The sequence below is a fragment of the Falco biarmicus genome, chromosome 1, assembly GCF_023638135.1.
Source record: "Falco biarmicus isolate bFalBia1 chromosome 1, bFalBia1.pri, whole genome shotgun sequence".
NCBI lineage: Eukaryota > Metazoa > Chordata > Aves > Falconiformes > Falconidae > Falco > Falco biarmicus.
Window position 1 is genome coordinate 113153167 of NC_079288.1, and position 18202 is coordinate 113171368.

General features: G+C 42.0%; 1 protein-coding gene across 3 annotated transcripts in view; it reads right to left on the bottom strand.

Annotated features, from left to right (window-relative positions):
* SMAD1 (SMAD family member 1) overlaps nucleotides 1-18202 on the bottom strand; it is a 48825-nt gene that overhangs the window by 14466 nt on the left and 16157 nt on the right. For all 3 annotated transcript variants that reach the window (XM_056361890.1, XM_056361879.1, XM_056361884.1), the window contains exon 2: nucleotides 11790-12412. In XM_056361890.1, the coding sequence (XP_056217865.1) occupies nucleotides 11790-12189 (400 nt within the window). In that variant the 5' untranslated portion in view covers nucleotides 12190-12412. The remainder of the gene's footprint in view (nucleotides 1-11789; nucleotides 12413-18202) is intronic.

The following is an 18202-nucleotide window of genomic DNA, read 5'->3' on the forward strand; positions in this document are numbered from 1 at the left end:
AATTAAGCCACCAGATTTCTGCCCACTAGTGGCATTAATGCATGAGAAGTTTTATACTGGGAATCTTCATTGAACATACACTGAAAAAAACCCAACCAAACCCAACCCTCACTACTGCAATTAAGGCTGCCCCTTAAAAGTCAATAGCAGGTTTTAAATATTTAATCTGACATCTCACTTTCTTAGAGCAGCTTCACTGAGATTCCAACATATCTCAAATACTTGAGGCAGATGTCACCCCCAAGTTGATTTGTTTAAATATGAAAATTTTAATTAACCGACTCCACTATACAAGGAATACATGACATTCCTAACTATGACATTTTCTGAAACAAACCAAACAAGTGGAGCTATATTAAAGAAATTACAGCTACAAGGCAATTTCACCCACAGGGCTATTTCACCTAAGAGCCAACACATCTATCTGTCATTCTATCGACGTTCTCAATTGCAAAACATCCAAGGAGAAGCTGCATCTCCCTCAGCTGTGCAGACTGTCCCTTGCCTCTAATGCAACTGTCCTCACATGTCACTGGAAAAAGCCATTTAAAAAAAAAGTCCGTCAACATTCACGTGGACATCACAAATCCTCTCATTCACAACATGGCAAATGTCAAACCCAATCTCCCTGAATATTAGGATCTCTCAGAATTAAGCTTGAACCTAGCAGTCCTTTTGCAGTGAGGTCAAGCACTATTTATTTGTCATAGTCAACTTTTGCTGGGCTAATAAATTACCAGTGAAAAAAGTAACAATGAGATCATGTGTTAAAAAAGTATTTTCCTTCTCCTGCCTTTATGATTCTTCCTTACTTTTCCGAGCATTAAAAATACATCTTTCCTATCTCTTCCTTTCCTATGGATGAAGGTCAAACCATTAACTTCTCTGAAAGTAATCTGTGCAGAAAGTATATACCTACATTTCCCACCGCCCTACCTCCCATTAAACAATGACATATATGACATCACAGGAAGCCACGTGATTTATAGCATTTTAAAATAGCAGGAGAACAGGATATTTTCTGTATGCTTTCTGTAATTAAAATAAAGCAGTGCCAGATTTTGCCAAGGTGTATACATGTTTTCTCCTGTTGGGCAGAAACACTGGTGACATTTAAGACTTGAAAGAAGAACAAGCCTCCTCTTCCCAACTCTCCCTCATGCAAACCTATACTTTTTGTTCAGCTACTTCAACCTCAAATCATTAAATGCCAAATTCTTCAAAATACATATGGAAAAGGGGGAAGGAGAAGAAAAAAGAATACAACTGGTATTGATACAGCACAAATTGTCTCAAAAATACCCTTGCAGAATTTAGTTTGAGCGCTGCCCCTAATTCACATCCTCCCTGCATACATACAACTTTAAATGAGGATTAAAAGCCCTGAAAGGCCATGTCAGGTGGGACAGAGACTAAAGCGCTCTAATTAGTCAAATTCCAAGACAGTCACTCACTGCCATAACCTGATCTTTCTGCAGCTCAGACTTTTTTGCAGGCTAGCTGCTCCTACTGGAGTCACAAATGAGTTAATCTGAATGCTGTTCACTCAAGAGTGAAGACTTGAGCAGGGACTGGACCCTTTGCACATATGGAAGGATGCCAAGAGTTCAAAACAGAGGGATGCCTAGCCTCCTTGCTCCCCTCACCCCTGTGTAAGGCGCTGAGCTTCTGGTTGAGTTGCAAACCTCAACCATATGGAATAACAAATTACTGAGGCTCAGTACAGCAGGGGAGGAGGCTGATCTCTGTTGCAGCTGCCAGCTCCAGGAAGAGGTATAATTGAAGGGGAGAAAGCACGAGAAGAGTTATTCTGTGCTAAGCCAGCACACCTGTTGCTATAAAATAATGAAGCAGCACGCATCTTTGCTGTGCGGATCTCCACAGGATGCTGCTCTAAAGGTTTGCAGACAGAATTTTTCCCCTTCCTCTTTACCTTCTTCAGCGGAAGGGAACACAAACAAAAAAATATATGATTTTTTTTTTCAATAATCACTGTTTCTATTCAGTAGGGGTGCATATATTTAAAGGAAACATACTACTAAATACACTGTTGTCTTGAAAAGCTACTGCAACAGATTTGCAAATCCAACTTAATATTAAAATGGTTAAAACCAGTTAATTGAGTAGAACCACAAGCCATCCAACAGCCTGATTTCCAAACTTTCTCAAACACCAGATTAAAAGGTTTTATGGGCTATACTGAGACTCAACTGTGCTCCAAGATTTTGTGTCAACGTGGACCTGGAGTTGAGAGTTAATACATGACGATTAGCAGTAATGCTACTAGTAATGAAGAGGAAGATAAATCACCTGGAAGTCAGGCAGGGTATTTTGTGGAACTGTAGCTAAGAAGAGATGCTGTATCTGTCAAGACAGCCTGGGAACTGGGTAGCTTGTTTTTACCATTCAAATAATATCCAGAGTATGCCCATACCAAACAACTGGAGCTGTATTAAAGAAATTACAGCTACAGGGCTATTTCACCCACAGGGCTATTTGATCTAAGAGCCAAGAATGCTAAAATACAAAAGCTATACTAAAGACAACCTGGTTGTTCAGATAAATGTTCCAACTAACCACACTAAGAAAGAAATGCTTTTATGAAAATGTAATGGTGGCCTTTGAAGAACGCTACTGATCTCTCTTTTTTCTGTCCCCAGCATGTCATCCTGTTTTTCAGAAAACTAACAGGTGTGCTGTCCTAGAGTAAAGATTTTCTTCGTTTTCTTTTTTGTTCTATTTTCACATTCTGGAGATAATGATTTTAGCAAACACAGGAAGTCTCCCATTTATTAATATAACTTATTTTAAAAAAAGTTTCTCTATTAAAAAAAACAACACCTAATCCAAGCCAAAGGACCTGCTGTACTTTCAAAGTAGCATACTTTTGGTCCAGATGGGTTTTGTTTATCTTACACAAGCCCAAATGACAGATAGCTTCCCTCAAGGGCTCACTCTTTTCCCCCTTTCCATGTTACACTAACATTTGGGTAGGTATCTCTCCTTCCATGCCTGGAAATTGAAAGATCAGGTAATGAAATACAAGGGGCCACAAACAAGAAAGCAGATTTTGATCATCTTTCCTTGTCACAGTAGATTCTACTACTTCTGTGAGCTTTTGGGAAGAAAAAAAAAAAAAAAAAAAAAAAAAGAAAAAGATGAACAACTGCTGCTGCACCTTCTGCTCTTAAGAATCATGACAATTTAGTCATCATATGTTCTGCAGAAGAGTTTATACAAGCTTATAGCACACCAGGGCCTTCAGCCCTAATGAAGACCTGATGGTACTATCATTAGACAATGTACTTTAATTTCCAAGCATCATATAGCTGTATTTTCATATGAATTTATGCAAAGCCACTTATGTTTTCCTAGAAAAATAGAACTGTGGGTTGGGAAGGAGGAAAATCCTCACACACAAGTTCATGCTATGTGGAAATGGGTATGAAAACATGGGCAGGAGGAGGAACTTGCGGCTTGTACTCCAGATAGAAAATCCTGCAAAGACGAAGTTGTAATAAAAATGAGGGGTTGGGGGAGGGAGGGGAAACAACCACCAAAAAAACCCCACAGCAGCAGTGTTAAACTAACAAATTTCAACCCTCCTGAAGATTCCTAGCTTAATTTCCTGCCTTTGAGGCCACAGCAGCTGAACCTGGCTGTGGCATCCTGGCAAGCAGTCCAGTCCCACGGTGGGAACAGAGCAGGTACCAACGTATGCTCAGCTGAACGTGCTTAGTTTTGCTTGCTGTCTGTAGCATTAGGGAGTCACTGAAGCACGCTGACTGAAAGGTCTTGCCAAGATCTTGCTTGTAAACAATAAAACACCAAGTAGAAAGAAAAGTTCTAATGTCATTAGGTTTTCCCGTGTTGCCTAAAACAAAACCTGGCAAAATTGAGTATTCTTTGACCAAAGGACAAGTTCTCACATACTAAGACACTTACGTGTCTATACTTAGGATAGGGTTTACTCTGGTTAGAAAAAAAAAATTAATAGTGTTGTGGCAAAAGCAATCTCTGAGGATCTAGCTACTTCATGTTGTTCCAGTAACACCCGGCTTAAGCAAAGCTGTACTGGCTGTGGTAGCAGAGCTTTGCTTTACTGTTTTCTCACAAGCAGAAGTGTCAGCCTTTTAGACTTTTGCTCCAAACCTAAGTTCTAGTAATGGCAAGTGAAAAGGCTCAATACTAGTTATTCAGCAGCCTGTTTTGGGTGACACAAACATGCCAGGCTTTCTACTCCCAGAGAAACCTGAGAACCGTCTTGCTTCCTCAACTCTTCTATTTTACAGTTTCAGTAGACCCCATTGATTTGTCATTTTATATAGTTACAACTGAAGACTGTATTTACTAAAAAAAAAAAAACCACAAAACCAAAAAACCACCCACCCCCCAAAAAAACAAACCACAAAACCAAAAAACCACACAAAACACACAAAAACCCCAAACAATTGTTGCTTTACTGACTTTACTTTTACATCAGACATCTGGTCTAAATGCATTTGGCAAGGAATATTAGTACACTTCCTGCATTACAATATTCAGCTAACATTAGATTTTATTTGCGGATGCTCTGATAAGCTAACATTTTGATTGAACTGATTTGTCAAGGCCAGTTTCAGAATTTAGTACTAATTATATGCACATTAGCAAAGGATTTCTTGTAAGCGGATTTGGGGGAGAAGCAGTCCTGATATAGGAGGAAGTTATAGTGCGATAGTGTATATTAACTCAGACGTTTACACAGACCAGAGTTCAAATTACCTGTACGAAAGCCACAGTCACCATCCTACCGAGTGGGTTAAAACTTGGAAGTCTGGTCTTTTAAGTCAGAAGAAACATCTGTATGTGGTTAATTTTAAAGAAATAAAAAGGACACAAACATATCCTTCTCGACAACTTTTATGCTTTTATTGCAGCTTGTTTCTCTGACACATGGTGAGGTTAGACAAGGAAAATCCTGTTATTAGACCATTCCCTCCTTTCTGCCTACTTCAATTCCTCTCTCTTCCCCAGCTTGGTTGTGGTGGGGAATTTTAGAACCAAATTCTGCAAAACTGCCATGAAGAAAGTTTTCTACTACATGCCAAGCAAACTGACAAGTTACTTGCTATTTTGGGAAACCACCCTATAATTGTGCCCACCTGTTGCAGCATGCTATTTTTAAAGTTACACCCAACAGCAGCATTACACAGTGATATGGCAAAACGTCCCAGCGACACCACTCTCAGCTCCCTCACCCCCAGCTTGCAGAGGCACAGAAATCCTGCTACAGAAATCACATGGGAACAAGGATTTTTCTAACTTGGTTCTACCTATTAACTCCAAAGGCATGCACTGGTTCTCCACTCCCTTATGTTCTCTGGAGCAGCTTCCCTTTCGCCTTCACTCCTCTGGCCCCTCTCCCCCTCGCTCCAATGCCTGGCGCTGCTGCTGTTATCCTCCACCAGGCCTGCTGCTGTGGGAGTTGCACCAGCAGCTGCTCTGTTGGGCTCTCTCCAGCCCAGGCCATCAAAGCTCTTCCATTTGGCTGTGAACAGCATGCAGGCTCTCATGCTGACCCCCGTTCTCCCAAGTGCTAGCAGGTGGCAGCCACCAAGCAAGTCCCAGGACCCCAAGAAACCCAGCCATGCAAGCTCACAGTCCTGAAGGGACTAGCTGCTTACTCACAACTTCTCTCCTGGCTCCAAATTTGATTTTGACAGACTCAGAGCACCTGCCAATTTGACAGCCCCAGGAGCTGCGCTGGAACCCTGCTGCTTGCCGAAAGCGGTACTAGCGATCCCATGGGCAACCTGCCACACCAGGCTGCGTCAGGTTTGATGCGCAGGAGTAGGTCGTGATGGGGTTTTAACGATCCTCTCCTCAATTTACCCTGGCTAGAAACAGTTTGGGAATATTCAATAGCATATGTAGCGATCCTAGGCCAGTTGAGTACAGGGGGATGAGATGGGGATGACTAACTGACGCATTTCATTTTTCTGTAAAGTACCTAGAGAGAGAGCTCACAAGCATGACCACGCCAATATACACGAACAAACATCTGTGTGATTTCAAATGGCATTACTAAACTCCTTTAAATATGCCTTATTTTTCTTTCACCGAGGACCACAGCTGCAGCACTGTACAAGGGAACATTCAAGAAGCATTCACTTCCAGGACCTGCAGGTGTTTTCTAAACCTGCCTCATCCTGGATTTCCAGTTTTAAGCTTCCTTCTGCACCCCTGGAGCCTGCAGTAGGTGTGCAGCCTTATGGAGACTCAGAGCAAATAGCAGGGGAGATCAAGACATATAGGAAAACAATCAGGTTAAAGTCATAGGCAAGGTGTCTACACTAGGAGCAACACCAGCATGACACACCACCTACCGCTCTCCTCAGAGCCTGGAGACCTGGCCTGTTCTTATGGCAAAATGCAGCTGTACACTTAGGTAAGATGTTTCTTGCCAAGAACAAGCTTCCTGAAGCAGACATCCACCTTGAGTTCATGGTTATAATGGAAAGGAACATCACAATCTTTAGGCAGAACTGAAAATTTAACTGTTCTGACAGTGCACCACGAAAAATTGACCACTGCTCATCCCCTAGTTTGGATAGAACATGGGCATCATCGGCTTCATAAAGCTCCATCATGTAGAGCAGGCTGCAGACATCTCTATAAAGAGCAGAAGCTTAACAGAGGAAAAATCATCCAGCCTTTTTTATCTACGCTTTATTGCTAATTGCAAAAACCTGAACCAGTATAGTTATTCTCTGCCTCCAAGTGGCTGTGCTAATGGGCTGATACATGCAACTAGAATATTTCAGACGACAGATTGGCTGCTTCTGGACTGACTTGTTTTAGTATCCCTGTGATTGCATGCTTCGAGCACAATGGAGCATCAGTAAGCACCTCCAGAAATGAATATTAAGAAGTTAACTGCATTTCCCAAGGCAGGTTTAAGCTCACTCAGCTCAATGAAGAGGGGGTTTCTCCCAAGCCTGACCTTTGAGCAGGTATTAGACCCTGCACACTCTCAGGAAACAACATTCAGTTGTGGGGTGGGACAGCCGTTTACATAAACACTCTGAACCTACAACCGCTCCCACACATGAAACATAAAAGAGAACGCCTCTTTTGCCTCCTTTGTAACATACTATAAACTCAAATCCTTTTCAATCTAGCAGGCTTGTGAGCAAGAACGCTTCGTAGAGGCAAACTAACACAATTCTGCATCAGACGGAACCAAGAGGTAGTGTTCACTAGCACTTTAAGAAAATGAAATATTCCGTTTCATCTTCCTTCCTTCCTTCCCTTTAGCTAAAGGCACAAGAACTGAACCACCTCCCCTAAAGTCACCTTAGAGGTGTGATTTAGGTTTGGGGTTTTTTTTTAAAGCAGTGTCAATTTAAGCATCTCTTCATCCTCCCTACTCACTGTCCCATTCCTTTTGTTTTGCTGCCAGAGCAAACGGGATCCAGGCTTAAAAAAAAAAAAAGTATTTTTTCCCCTAAATTCTGGATGACATCTTTCACCTGATCCCATTGACATAACTGAGGACAGAGGCAAGCGACAGAGGCTGTATCTCCACAGAAACCAAAGGAACAGAAGGGAACAAAGTATCTCAGAATGGACTTCCAAATGTCATTTCACACATTCTCCAGCAAAATCTGAGAGGTCATTTGTGGTATTTTCAGAGATACAAGGAACATCATGTTCACTTTTTTCTCACAGCTTCTAGGTATGCTCTACACCTAATTATTTCTCAAGACTTGGTCATACTTAAGGATGGTCCTAAACCAGGTATGAGCCTAATAACCAGGTATTTCTAAACCAAAACATAAAACTGAGGAGAAAAACAGATTCGGCCAAGTGAGCACACCAGCCGAGTGTGCCAGTTTCTAACAGGCATCAAATTCAGACCCTGCCCTCCCTAATGAAAAGCTTTGCTTTGCCTTGCCAAGGGAGAAATTTGACAGCCATTAGCCACCCTGCACCAGAAACAATTTTGCACACAACAGACGTACAAAAGAGCAGTAGTACTATAACACGTCTTGAGGAGATATTTGTTCCTGGCAGCCAAGTCCAAGGTTGTATTTCTATCCACAGCAACAAAACAGCATCTACTTTCTCCTCTCGTTTCCCACCACCTCCACTCCTTCCCACATGTCATCCTCAGGGCTGTGCTGGCTTACATGTTCCCACAGCCCCTTCGCTGCTCTGATCAGCCTGGAAGATAACACAGCAGGGGAAGGAAAAAATGACTGTGATCTGGTTCAGCACGAAGCCACACAAACAGCTGTGCTGGCACCACACAGCAAGCAGGAGCTGTTTATGCACCCTGCCACAGATCGGGTTATCACCCGAGGGGCAACTTGCTGATACCAAGCTGACCAGGTGTCAGGCTGTCCCAAGAAGGTCACCCTTCCTTGCCTCCACCCTGTGCCGCCTTGCCCCCATCTGACTGCAGTGAGCAAACCGAGGACACTGAGCTTGCCAAGCTAACCCTGCCAATAAGCAGTTTTCTGTCTGTTCGGTTTTCTTGGTCGATTCGCCACAGGATCAGATAGGCACCTGTGTCTGCGCAGAGCCTCTAGGTCAGGCTAGGAATGAATATGGTACCGCCACATCACACCCACGTGCATTCCAGATGCCATGTTCTCCTCCTTATGCAGAGGCAGCAGCAGAGCCTGTGCTCTGGGACACCTGGGACGCTCCCTATTTGAGACTGCTGATAGTTTTCCACCACCTCTCAACTGTATACAACCAGTTCCTATCTAGCCTGGCTAACAGAAAAGTCTCATTTGGATTCAGGTGTAGCTTTGTAGCTGGGAGACACACCACAGCATGCCAGCTCTCCTGTTCTCCAAGCTTATCTTCAAGCTAAACTGCAAGGGTGCAATAAAGTATCAAGGTAGAACACCCATGCATCCCTCTGGCAACATGAAAACAGAGATGCATCCATAGCACTGATTTCCCAACATAAAGCATTACCTGATATTACGTATTTAAGGATTTACCACTAATCTGCTCCTCAAAACTTACAGACGCTGAAACAAATCACGCTACAATCAGCAAAAGAGTGAACATAAAGATGCCATCCTATGCATGCACCATACGCTTTAGGTCTCTGGTAACTGGATCTGCACAAAGCAGTTCACTGCAGACAAGCAGAGCCAACATTTCACAATGTACCCTGCACCCAAAATGTGCATCGTACACAATCTGAGCATCCAATTTTGTTTTGTCAAGAGCAAGTACATTTCTAACCCTCCTGGCTGCAATTATAGCCTTGGAAACACAAACCTTGATATCTGCTCGAGTCCATAGACTGTTGGAAACAGTGAGTCATACACGAATTCCCACTACCCATTAATCTCAAAGCATAAGCACTTATGCAGCAATAATGGTGGTTTAATGTCCTGGCAAAAATGGGAAAAAATGGTTAGCAGAATTTGGGAGTGACTGTCAGGAAATGAAGATAAAGACAGTGCTTGGAGGACAGCAAGAACAAGGAAAGGACAGGAAAAAAGAAGTCCTAAGTTACGAAGCACAGCTCTTCATGTCAAACGGGAGTTCAGCTATCACCTGTTTCCAAAAGCCATATTCTCCCCACTCATCTCCATGCAATATCCCTCAAAACAACAGCAGATCTGTGACTGACTAAATATAAAACCCTTCTCCTTTACATACGCAGCCAGAGACCTCAGTAAAACCACACTGGGCTTCAAACCCATTCTCACACTTTGGCAAGCCGTTAAAAGTTCAAGACATAATTTCAGTATGCATATAACATTGTACCTCCAGACCCTGATTTAACAGAGAACCTCAGCAGAAATGAACCCTAGCTCCTAGTCAGCAGCTACCTTCAGAATATTTTAAGTGATTAGAGCAGCACAATTAAGCTTGTAAAAGACTGAAAACTTCTATCAGCTCTGTCAAACTGACTGCAGCCCTAACACTTACAAGAAAACTGCCCAGTTGTCTATTAGGCAATTGACCAAGAGTATCTAGTTTTTCCTGAAGAAGGGTACTCGGGACAAAAGGGAAGCATTTTATTTCTACCATCTCCAGCTTCATTAACATTACTGTTTTGGATTTTTTTCCAGCAAAAATTCCATAGCTGGATGTAGACGAATGTAGAGATTTTATCTAATCCAAAAACAATTAAAGAGCAATCCAGAATTCAGGCTTACAGATAATTTTATATTTGGGAAATGGAGGAAAAAAGTTATCACTTAAACTACTCAGCAGCACTCAACTTAAATGCACATTTTAGTTAGACATCTTCTGAAAGTTCTATTCTATTTTTATTTTGTATATCTCATTGAAGTGACAGGATATTTACAAATATGGTATAAATCGTCCAAATGAAAACATTCTTAAAGTCAGTAATTGTTTCCAAGATTAAAGCAAAATGAGTTACAACATGTCATTTAACATTACAGTAACAGTTAAGAGCCCAACTGTTGCTCAGTCTGACAGAAATAGATGTCTTTCAGGAATCTTAGTTTTAAGTATTTTGGAATACCGAATGCACAGACGTGTGCTGACAGCTAGCAGTACAAGGACATGACTATTTTATTATCCCGCTACTGCTTAACACAGAATTGTTAAGAATTTTAACATTCTTTTTAAGTTTTCAAATTTTTTAAGATGTGTTTTTCCAGTGCACAGTTCCTTTGTTCAAGCTTCTGCTGCATACATACATAATGGGTATTACCTCTGCCACTCAAATGATTTCCAACTAACACACCAAAGGAAAATATTTAACACCTAGATATGCTGTGTTGCAGATCCAAGACAAATGCAATTTTTATCCACAGAAAAGCAAACAATCTTGCAACAGTCTTACTTCTACTGTAGTTCTCAAGATGCCCATGACACTGCAGAGACAGCATCACAGTTTCTGAAATGCCTAACACAGATGGACTTCCCAAATTTAAACCAGGGAAGTCCACCCACACCTACAGTGCGTTTCTGCAGATGTCCCTGTACAACCTCACAAGTAGCTGCAGCCTAGTGTAGGTAACATCCAAGCACATTTCATCTTAGTCCCTGGAAGTATTCCCTGATAAAAAACTTGCATAACAAAAATTAAGCAGAGATTTACCAAAAAGAGGTTTGGCCTTTGAAGAAGAGACAGCCAGAAATGACTGCACCTTAGAAAAGAAGTGGAGAAGTGGGTAACAGGTAAGCCAACTGTGCTTACAGGACAGTAAAACTTTTAAGTACAACCAAATGTTAATACAAAGTTTTAAGTTGAGGGGACTGTATTCTGCTGCCTAAAATTCAGTCTTTTCAAAAGGCTAAAACTGTTGGAGACTCTAAAGACATACTACCTTCTGAGTGATGAAGAAACAAAAGCGAAAAGTGAAATAAAAATCTGGAAATAATAAGAATACTCCTACCGCAGTACATCAGAACGGTTTTCAAGCACAGACTGCAATAATCCTTTACGTTAGCTTGCAATGTTTCAGAGATTCACTGACCTGCACAACTCAGTAAAAAACAAATTAATTGAGGGATAGTGGTCACCAACAAAACCAGGTGATACCAGGGCCAGCAGCTTGAGGCATATACTAAGACTATGCCTCTCCATACTGATAAAATATTTACACAAGTAAAGCATTCACCCTGTGAAAGCGAGAACTACCAATTAATGCTTACATCCAGATAAATTGCAGAGGAAGAATCTGACATGCGCAAACAGCTACTTCTGCTTATTTAAGCTGATGAGTCACATGATTAATTGCCATACTTTGCATTGTTCAGATAAGGTGTAAAGGTACAAACAAGCAAGAACCTACCAGGACTCTCTACCCTCTTGTAGTGGTAGGGATTGATGCAAACCTCCTTCTGTTTTGAACCAAAGGGAAACTCACAGCATTCCAGCGGTTTCAGTTCGTGATGGCTCTGCAGGTCTGGCCAGCGCCACACTCTACAGTAAATTACATGTGGTAGCCCTTTCCGGTGCGAAACCTGAAGCCGGCCATCCAAGGAACGAGGAATTGTGACACAGTTGCTGGGCTGACCAGGACAACTTAATGCTTTTTCCAGCTCCTCCATAGCACCTTTCTTCTTCTTCAGTTTTTTCACTAACGCATCAACAGCTTTCTCTGCCCATTTTTCTTCTTCGTCCCCCTGCTTCCATCCCAACAGCCTCTTTACTGCTGGGCTGGTGAAGGAGAATAAACTTGTCACATTCATGGTGAACCCACTATGGTGGTAACACAGAACCAGGCAGGAGAGACTGTCCTGTTCTTCCACCACCACCAGAGTACAGCAAATTGTGAAGTAGTCAAAAGCAGCCTGTATCAAATAATTCTGGTCCCTTCTCCTTTTCAGTCCTCCAGTCCCAGGAAGGCAGTGCTGACATCCCCTCTTGACAGCCGTGACATTCTCATTATTCTAAAGCCTTTTGGCCAAGAACCTGGAGGAGAATATCAGAGGGAGAGAAAAAAATAATTCTACCTTTTAAATTAACAGAGCAATTGAAAACTCCGCCCCTCCCCCCCGCCCCAGCCTGCAGAAGTGGTGTGATCAAAACCCAACCAATATCAAAAAAACCCCAAGAAAGTCCTGACAGCCTCCACAACTGGACTCAAGGCGCATCTGATGAAGACTTTTAAGCAGTAGGGCCTGCTGCTGAACCCTGTATATCCCTCTCCCCAAAACAGACCTGAACAGATGAGGTGATCACCTTGGAAAATAATGATACAGCATAAAACCAAAAGAGGTTGGGGAAGGGGGGGAGTAGCAGGAGGAGAGGGCAAGGGGTAGAGAGGTAGGTGATGGGACAATTCCCCATCAGCTCAGTTCCTTCATTTGATTTGCTGTGTGGTCTTAGTCATTTTTGTGCCACACAGCAAGGGGGACAGCTACTGCGTTTGCCAGCTTCAAACAATACTTCTGCTCGATGCCAAGCAAGGTCTCAGTCAGTACCATGAGAAGCTCGATAGAAAGAGCCAAAACACAAGATGACATGGCTGTATTCCCACACATACTTCACAAAAGAGCAAGGGTTCTGTATTAGAAATGTAGTTCGTATTAAATCTAGCCTAAAATAGTCCCTCAGATTTCCTCTTTCACCATTAAGTGTGAAGAGCACTCCCTCTGCCTATCAGCTGTTGCAACCTTAATCAGTAAAATGTCCCAAAGAACCAGTGCAAGATGACAAGCGCTTTTCTTATTTCTTTTGGAGAGCAGCTGGAAGCAATATGCCCCAACAGCATCATGCTACACAGTCCTCTCCAAACTGCCAGTGATGCAGCTCAAAAACCACTGCACTAGACTTATATATACCAATCTGAAACAAACACAGTTCAGCTTCACCTCTGACTTACTTTAAGGAACAAACCAAAAAAGGAGGAAGGAAACTAGAAAGATCTTTGCCTTCACTCATCTCACATGAGAAAGAAAACTCCATCTCCTCACCCCACCAAAAAGCCCTCAAGCTCATAAGCAGACTGTGAGAGAAAAACACCAAGAACCTCACTGATTACATCCTGACCTTTCCCATTGCAATGCCTGTCTGACATACTCAGGGACATACGAAGGAATAGGAAGCCCTGATAAGAGGATTTTAGATGGCACAGTGGCCCTCAAGTTGGGAGACATGGAATAGGAATGAGAAGATGGGTGAAGAGGGGGAGGAACTCCACATACGAAGAAGCCCCAGCTGTGACCAGCAAGTTTTGTACTTGCTCAGGCTGGGAGCAGGCAAAAGGCTCTGCTGGCGGAAGCAGGAGACCCTGCACTGGTAGGGAGGAGAAAACGAGACAAAGAGCACTAAACCACTGATTTTCAAACAGAGCATGAAGACAGACAGGAAACGTATCCTGGAGTGGATACTAACAGGTTGCAGAGGAAGGGGGAAGGGGAAAAGGATATGAATGTTTTTGTTGTCATCAGAAAGACAAAAAAAAACCAAAAACCACCCAACCAGCACCCTATACACACACAGAATAGAAGGTGCCATCACACCTGCATCAGACAGAATTTCAGAGTTATAGTACAAAAAGATTGCAGATATTAGAATTGTAAATGCTATGCCACGCTTACCCTCCTGGCCATCATGCACTGTAATGGTTTCATACTGTACTACTATTCTTGAAGTACTTTAAGCTGAAAACCATCCACTTGATTCAAATTAATTTGTCACTAAAACAATTATCTAATTGCAAAGGTTCAGTTTTATTATGCTGAATGCATAAACTACTTTTATGTGAATAATGATTATGGACTAAGACACGGACCATGTCTACCTCCACTCCAGAGTGGTACTTCCCATTTCTTTTATGTTAAGAATTGTATTTGAAATAATAATGTCAATGCAATGGAAGATTCACATCAGCCTGGGGCAAATGTAAGATATTTTTTTTGTTACCTGGGCATATGCCATACTATTAAATGAACTGAAACTCCATTACTGTCACTGACTGTACCACAGGTATACTTACTTTATCCTTACATACAGGGTAAAGAGCTCTATTAAAATGCTGAGCTAACTTGAGAACTGTATTACCAGAACCGCAGTACATGTGCTTAAAATGTGTTCGTAAGCAAGTTATTCTCAACTTCATATATAGTCTGTATCAATACTCTCAATATCTTTTTTCTGTATCTTTGCAACAAAAGATACAAGTTCCACACACAAAACTTTGCTACATCACCAAGTAATCAAGTCAAGCTTTCTACTTCACATTCATTCAAATTAAAAATACAATATTTAAAAGACTTGAGTTGAAGTTCTAATAAAAAAGAAAGTATGAAGTCTAAATCTCAATGTAGACTTCTTTCAGCATTGATAATGAACGCAGACATGGTTCTACCTAGGCCTGACTCATTTCCACCAAGCTACTTTGAAAATAATTGGCCAACCAACTTGCTGTGAAAAAGTCCCATCTATTAAGACTTTATGTTTATACCAGTGCCTGAAAATATAACCCTAACATGAACTTGTACACAAGCTCTCCAAAGACTAAGACAACACTCAGGTGCAGCCCCAAGTAGTCAGACCATAGAAACAGATTTTTTCAAAGCGTTTGGATTAAATCCTGTAACACACACGTGTCCCACTCCCACAATCATGCATTCCAAGACATATTTCACCATTACAATCAAAGGTATTATCTTAACAGATAGTATTTCTTTAGCAACAACTGCAGCAATAAATGCGCTGGGAGCAGGAGTAGCAGCATTATGTACAGTACTTGTAGATATGCTCAGAAGTAATGCAGCTCAGCAGGACCCAGCCAGCCTCTAACCCAGGGATTCCTGCCAAAGTCCTGCCTGCCCAAGCAAAGTCTAAGCACACTCCAAGACCTGAACAAGCCACAAGATAAAGGGGGAGAAAACCCACAGACTGCTGTATACTACTCACACTAAGCTCCAATACCAGTATTAAGCTTAAAAAAACACTAAAAAAAGGCAGTGTAGGTGGAGTTTTTCATTTCCAAGAAGCAGAGCGCGCATCCACAGTGCTGAGCCCTTGCCAGTACATTCCGTTTCCCTTTCTGCCACTCTTGGTTTTTGCCGTGCATCATTTCCTGTATTACTTTTGCACAAAGTGGTCTTATCAGCTGGAAGTACAAAATAAAGATTAAACCACGAGTCGGCAGATGACACAGTCTGCTTCTTTCTTCCCCAAATACACATGCCCTTCTGGGAAAGCAGGAGTTAGTATTTCTAATAGCTGAGTGACCACCAGCCCTTGAAGGGTAGGTTTATTCACAAGGTAAGAGTGAAACAGAAACCTAGGCCAAACAACAAGACACTCTAAAAGACAGCCTGATATCAGTTTAAAGGAAATTGAATTGTTACCCACTTATCAGCCACTCTTTACACATCAAAACTCATGCACTTTTTATTATGTGTTCTGTCTGCTGACGGATGATTTGGAATCAACAAACTTGTTTTAAATCCCAGTGCTACTTATTTGTCAACCTTTGCTGCTGCTTTTGCGTAAACTTTGGACCAACATACAAACTTGCACACAGCTTGTCAGAAGCCTACAAGAAAAAAAAAGTGATTTTATATACATATATGTATGTTTGGCCAGCCTTGTATTTAAACAAATGTATTCAGGCAAAATGCCTGAAAGTGAAATTCTATTTTCTATTTTTCTAGCCCTCAAAGAAGAGATGGTTACTCTGTCAGCACCACTAAGCAGACAGTAAAATACTCAATGAGACTGTTTTCAGATTCCCACAGGAGATCCCATAGGAAACTGTCCCACTTTGCATAAATGACTGTTTTTGGTGGGTGGAGAAAGGGTTAGGACAATTAGATGATCCTCTCCCAGGGGTGGGGTGGGGGAGCGGGGGGGTGGGAAGTGAAACAACTCCTAGCCCAACTTTCAGGCAAACAAGAAGCGGCTCTAACTCTTCTACTAATTTCATTATTTGTATTACAGGCTTAGTGATGCAGGCAAAAAGGATCCTATTAAAATATTTTTAATATATGCTCAGCACACTTAAGACATAAAAAGGGGCAGAAACCACAGTGAAGAGAATCTACATAATTGTTAATGGAGAGAACTGTCTAGCCTTTGACTACAGTTTAAAAATTCAATTTATTTTATTTTGTTCAACATACATACCTCCTCCTAGTGTCCATTACTTACTGATGATATAAAAAAAATAACAAGCAGAACGATTTTAATTTGCTTTTTTAAAAAATTAGGAATTTAGCTTCTCTGAAAGAGACATCTTTTCAGCAGCTCATGTACTCAGTACAATATATAGAACTTTTTAAAAAAAGAAAAAATATCAGATTTGGTATAGAAGCCAGGGAGCTGTCACTTTACTCCTGCAAATACTGTCTCCATGTATTACTAAAAAGCATGCAGTCTAAGCAGCTGTAATGCTAAAATGTGTTACAACAGATTGTGCACTTACTAACTAACTTCCTCTGCCTCCCTATTCTTGGAAAAAGCAGAAAAAAGTTTCAATTTCTTTCTTAAAGAGATGTGACTTGTAGAACAAAAAGTCCAGAGTCTTCTGCTGAATTATTCTGTTTTTAATCAAAGAGTTCTTTCTTTGCACCTTCTTATGGTAAAAGATCAGATCTTGCTCATCTTGGAAAAACGCATGGAAACCTGCTAAAAGCCTCAGTGGCACTACAACGCACATGCAAAAAGAAAGCCAAGTTTCATTTCAAAGTGCTGTAGAACTCACTAGACCAGGGGTCCTCAAACTACGGCCCGCGGGCCAGATATGGCCCCCCAGGGTCCTCAATCCGGCCCTCGGTATTTACAGAACCGCCCCCTCCCCCCCCCGCCCCCAGGGGTTGGGGGGGAACCAAGCAGCCGCATATGGCTGCCTGCCACTTCATCCGTGCGCCGCCCCCCTGTTTAAAAAGTTTGAGGATCCCTGGTCTAGAGAGTTTATACAGAACCTGACTTGGCCTCCCTTGTATTTCTGGAAAGGACCATGACACAAACCAAACACTTGTATATGACTTCTTGGCATGGTAGAAACGATTCAAGAAAACACTTGATGTGTAATCCTGTGTTAATTTCTGATATGTATCATATTGTTTGAGGAAAGAGAAGCACACTGGTGTTGAAAATACTTCATCATACTTAACAGTTCCCGGACACTGCATTAGCCTCCCTCACTTAGGCCCAGCAAGGGGAAGGAAGGTACTTCCAGCCTGTTCTGCAAAGTAGCCTCTGTCTTGGATCCTGAGAGACAGACCAAAACACCCAGTCTGTGAAACCTCTTCCAGGATCACTGCTCACCCTATCTGGCTGAGGGATGGCCCTTTCAAAACCTCCCATGTATCACTGTTCAGCCCACAGAGAAAATCCTTCCAGATATCTCCGCGCAGCCTTTAGCTCAGCAGGTGGTAGGAAAGTGTCACGCACAGAGCCGGTGCTGACTGCACCCCAGCTAATGTGACAGCAGCCCATCCAGTCTCCTGTAAGAAATACCTAGCTGTTCTCTACAGGGAAGTAATATTTGCCTTTAGGAGGAGGACTGGCACAACTTCTAACTTACTTGATAAGCCAAATCAAATCCATGAGGTCTGAGCACCTAAGAGCAGATTCACAACTTACTCAAAATGAGACAGTAGGGTCAATATGCACTTTACCGATGGAGGTGAGAAGGGCAACAGCAACCCAAACAATTAAACCCACACAGCTCAGTTACTCCAGAGCATGAAGAAATAATCTTAACACTATCAGCATCTGCCATCTCCTTCCTGATGCTCACCA